General features: G+C 45.9%; 1 protein-coding gene across 1 annotated transcript; it reads left to right on the top strand.

Moving 5' to 3' along the window:
- Nucleotides 1-3,331: 3,331 nt before the first annotated feature.
- LOC132053964 (uncharacterized) lies at nucleotides 3,332-3,832 on the top strand. The gene has a single exon (XM_059446051.1). The coding sequence runs from the start codon at nucleotides 3,332-3,334 to the stop codon at nucleotides 3,830-3,832; it is 501 nt and encodes a 166-aa protein (XP_059302034.1).
- The last annotated feature ends 1,011 nt before the right edge of the window (nucleotides 3,833-4,843 follow it).

Here is a 4,843-nt window from a genome sequence, read left to right as displayed (position 1 = left end):
ACGAGTGAAAAAGGGAGAGTTGTTGAAGCATCGGGATCAAAGCAGCCACAGGCCGTGGTTGCAAAGCCACCGCCTCCATTCCCTCAACGTACGGCAAGACGAGAAAGAAGAGGCTACTTATAAGAAGTTTCTTGATTTGCTTAAGCGAGGTAAACGTGAACGTCCCCTTGGTTGATATGCTGCAGGGTATTCCAAAGTATACTAAGTACATCAAAGATATTGTTGCAAATAAGAGCCGTTTCACCGAGTATGCCACAGTTGCACTCACTGAGGAGTGCACTTCTCGTATTCAGAACAGGTTGCCCACAAAATTGAAGGATCCCGGAAGTTTCACAATTGAGATTTCTATTGGGACACAGGTTGTTGCTCGAGCACTTTGTGACCTAGGTGCAAGTATAAATCTGATGCCTTCGTCTATCTTTCGGAAGCTAGGTTTGGGAGTGCCCAGACCAACCACTATAGTTCTTCGGTGGCAGACAGATCGTTGGCAAGACCGAAGGCATTATTGAAGATGTATTGGTACAAGTGGGGTCGTTGATAATTCCTGCTGACTTTGTGATATTGGATTTTGAGCCAGACCCGGAAGTCCCATTTATTTTGGGGCGTCCGTTCTTGGCCACAGGGAGAGCACTTATTGATGTAGCTGTTGGGCAGCTTACCATGCGAGTACATGATAAAGTAGAGATTTTCAATGTATATCAAGCTTTGAAAATGCACCGCAATCTATGAGGAGGTTGTCCGCCATCAACATTACCGAATGATGATACCCGAAGACCATTCATCACTTCCCATGATCCATTGGAGAGAGCCTTGGTGGGGGATGATATTTTTGGTGACACTATGGCATTTGAAATGGTACAGACTCTGGATATGGCAAGTATTTATATTCGGAGAGGCGAGTTTGAGCACTTAGACAGGAAAATGGGGGTAACCCCGAAGTTATCGATTGAAGAGCCTCCGAAGTTGGAATTGAAGCCACTGCCCGCCCACCTTAAATATGCATTCTTAGGTGAGGAGGATACTTTGCCAGTGATATTGGCAGCAGAGTTGACCCTGAAGAGGTTAATATTTGCCTCAAAGTACTGCAGTCCCACAAAAGAGCATTGGGATGGCAGATATCGGATATTCAGGGAATTAGCCCAGCACTGTGCATGCACAAGATTCTTATGGAGGATGACCATAGGCCCAGCGCACAGCATCAACGGAGACTAAACCCGGTGATGAAGGAGGTTGTCAAGAAAGAGGTAATTAAGTGGTTAGATTCAGGCATTATTTTTCCCATTTCAGACAGTAAGTGGGTGAGCCCAGTGCAGTGCGTCCCCAAGAAAGGAGGGATGACAGTTGTGACAAATGACAAAAATGAGCTCATCCCTACTAGAACAATCACGGGGTGGAGAATCTGCATGGATTACCGCAAGCTGAACGAGGCAACCAGAAAGGATCACTATCCTATTCCCTTCATAGATCAAATGCTTGACAGGTTAGCTGGGCAGGAGTTTTATTGTTTTCTGGATGGTTATTCTGGATATAATCAGATTGCTATTGCTCGGAGGATCGGGGAGAAGACCACTTTTACATGCCGTATGGCACGTATGCTTTCAAACGCATGCCATTTGGGTTGTGCAATGCACCCGCGACTTTCAAAGGTGCATGATGGCTATTTTCTCGAGAGATGGTTGAGGACTTCGTCGAAGTGTTCATGGATGATTTTCGGTATTCGGGAGCTCTTTTGAGGTTTGCTTGCGAGAATACGGACCGAGTGTTGGCAAGATGTGAAGAAACTAACTTTGGTCTTGAATTGGGAAAAATGTCACTTTATGGTCCGAGAAGGAATAGTCCTTGGGCACAAGGTTTCAAAGAGAGGGCTGGAGGTTGATCGTGCAAAAGTGGAGGTCATTGAAAAGCTGCCACCTCCCATATCAGTCAAGGGTGTGCGCAGTTTCCTCGGGCATGCAGGATTCTACAGGCGCTTCATAAAGGATTTTTCAAAGATCTCAAGTCCGATGTGCGGATTACTTGAGAAGGATGTGAAATTCCTCTTTGATGATGCATGTGTTACGGCCTTTGAAGGCCTAAAGAAGAGATTGGTAAGCTCGCACCAATAATTATTGCACTTTTGTTGGAACTTGCCATTCGAGTTAATGTGTGATGCAAGTGACAACGTTGGGGGGGAAATTTGTGTTAGGCCGGCGACGAGAGAAAGTTTTTCATTCCATCTACTATGCCGGCAAGATGTTAGATCTTTTGCGCAATCGACTTGTGACGAGAGAAGGAGGCGCTATTTGTGGTTTATGCATTTGATAAGTTTCGGTCCTATCTTGTGGGTACACATGTTATTGTTTACACGGACCATGCGGCTATTCGCTACTTGTTCGGCAAGAAGGATGCTAAACCCGGTCGATTCGGTGGATTCTTCTGTTGCAAGAATTTGATATTGAGATTAAAGATCGGAAGGGAGTGGAGAACCAAGTTGCAGACCACCTTTCCAGATTGGACAACCATAACCATTTTGTGGAGGATGTGCAAATTCGAGAGTGTTTCCCTGATGAGCAGCTATTTGCAATTCTGTTCTTTGAAGTCCCGTAGTACGGCGATATTGTGAACTTGATTGTGAGTGGGGTGTACCCCACGAAGCCACTCCACGGCGAGAGAAAGAAGCTATATCATGACTCACGGTTTTACATATGGGATGAGCCGTACTTGTTTAAGCAAGGAAGCTGATCGGCTAATGCGGAGATGCATTCCACGGACCGGGTGGGTCAAGTGTTGGAGAGTTGTCACTCTTCCCCATATGGGGGACATTTTCAAGGGGATCGTCTTTGCGGCTAAGGTATTACGGTCTGGTTTCTATTGGCCCCTCTCTTCAAAGATGCCCGTGCATTTGCTAGAAGTTGTGATCGATGTCAACGAACGGGAAACATCTCTAAGAGGCACGAGATGCCTCTGACGAACATATTGGAAGTAGAGATATTTGACGTTTGGGGCATCGATTTTATGGGGCCATTCCCACCATCCTTCGGTAACAGGTACATTCTACTTGCTGTTGATTATGTTTCAAAATGGGTAGAGGCAGTCCCTCTTCCAACCAATGATGCGAAGGTGGTGGTGAATTTTGTGCGAAAGAATATATTCGCAAGGTTTGGAACTCCACGGGCTATGATCAGCGATAAAACTTGCTAAAGAACCTTACGGCGAAATATGGGGTAAAGCACAAGGTGTCTGACTTACCACCCACGGACATGCGGACGGGTAGAAGTCTCAAATAGGGAGGTAAAGCAAATTTTAGAGAAAAGCGTAAATGCTCGGAGGAAGGATTGGGCAACGAAGTTGGATGACGCTTTATGGGCGTATCGCTTTGCATATAAAACCCCCATCGGGCTTCTCCTTACGGGTTAGTCTATGGGAAGGCGTGTGTGTTGAGCTAGAGCATAAAGCATACTGGGCAATTAAAAAGCTCAATCTCGATATGAGCTTGGCTGGAGAGAAGAGGTTGTTGCAGCTACACGAGCTTGATGAATTCAGACTGGGGGCGTATGAGAATGCAAAGCTGTACAAGGAGAAAACTAAGCGATGGCATGACAAGCACATGCATCGTGAATTCGTTCCGGGGCGGCGGGTACTACTCTTCAACTCTAAGGTGCGGTTGTTTCCGGGAAAGCTTAAGTCCGGTGGTGGCCCATTTGTGGTAGCACAAATCACACCCCATGGGGCCGTCGAAATACAAACTATGGATGGGGTGCGCAAGTTCTTGGTAAATGGACAGCGCCTCAAGCGATATTGGGGTGGAAATTTTGACAAGGAAAAGGAGCAAGTGCTCCTCGATGATGAGTGAACAAGGAAATGCGTCGTGCCGCGACATTAACTCAGGCGCTTCTCGGGAGGCAACCCGAGTTTGTAAAAAAAAAAAAAAAAAAAAAAAAAAAAAAAAAAAAGAGTGTCGTGCCACGACCTTAACTAAGGCGCTGGTTGGGAGGCAACCCAACTTTGTAGCATATATGTCATGTGTGTTCATGTTGCAGGTCCGACCAACGAGCAGGAGAAAGAAACGCGCAACCCAGTTCATGAAAACGCTCCAGGTTTGTACGTGCTTTTCCCATGCGTCGCATGGCAATCGCACAAGGGGTAAGCAGAGCCAAATTTTCGGCTAAGTATAAAGTTCGAGAGGGGTGTATTGTGCGATGTGAATTGCGTCGCATGACATGATAAGCGAGCCAAATTTTCGGCTAAGTATAAAGTTCGAGAGATGTGATAGAGCCAAATTTTCGGCTAAGTATAAAGTTCAGAGAGGGGTGTATTGTGCGATGTGAATGCGTCGCATGACTATCGCATGATAAGCACTCAGAGCCAAATTTTCGGCTAAGTATAAAGTTCAGAGAGGGGTGTATTGTGCGATGTAAATGCGTCGCATGACTATCGCATGATAAGAACTCAGAGGGAAATTTTTCTAAGTGTAAACTTCAGAAAAGGGGGCAGTGTGCGTTACGCATGCGACGCATACCCAATGCATGGGTCGGCCCAGTTCGATTCTTTTAAAAAAAGAATAAGACACGGCCACCCCCTTTATTCCTCACTTCTCACAAAACTCTTCCACTCTCTCTAAACCTCTAAACACCCGGACTCACAACCAAAACGCCCTTCCCCCAATCCCTTCTAATTCCAAGGCAAGTAGTGTCAATCATCTCCCCCACAACACCAAGGTAAGAACCCGTTTATTTTCTTCAACTATTTCCCATCCCTTCTTTCCCCTGCTTGTTGGGTTTAGAGATTCGAAATTAGGGTTTATGGGTTGGGCGAATTTTTGTGGGTGATTTGGTATTGTGTTGTTTGAAAAGCTTGTTGGTCA

Source organism: Lycium ferocissimum, chromosome 4, assembly GCF_029784015.1.
Source record: "Lycium ferocissimum isolate CSIRO_LF1 chromosome 4, AGI_CSIRO_Lferr_CH_V1, whole genome shotgun sequence".
NCBI classification, from domain to species: Eukaryota; Viridiplantae; Streptophyta; class Magnoliopsida; order Solanales; family Solanaceae; genus Lycium; species Lycium ferocissimum.
Note: the sequence above shows the minus strand (reverse complement) of the source record. Positions and strands in the feature narration are given on the sequence as shown.

Excerpts from the sequence above, each read along its gene's own strand:
- LOC132053964 (XM_059446051.1), top strand. The coding sequence starts at position 3,332 with ATGACGCTTTATGGGCGTATCGCTTTGCATATAAAACCCCCATCGGGC.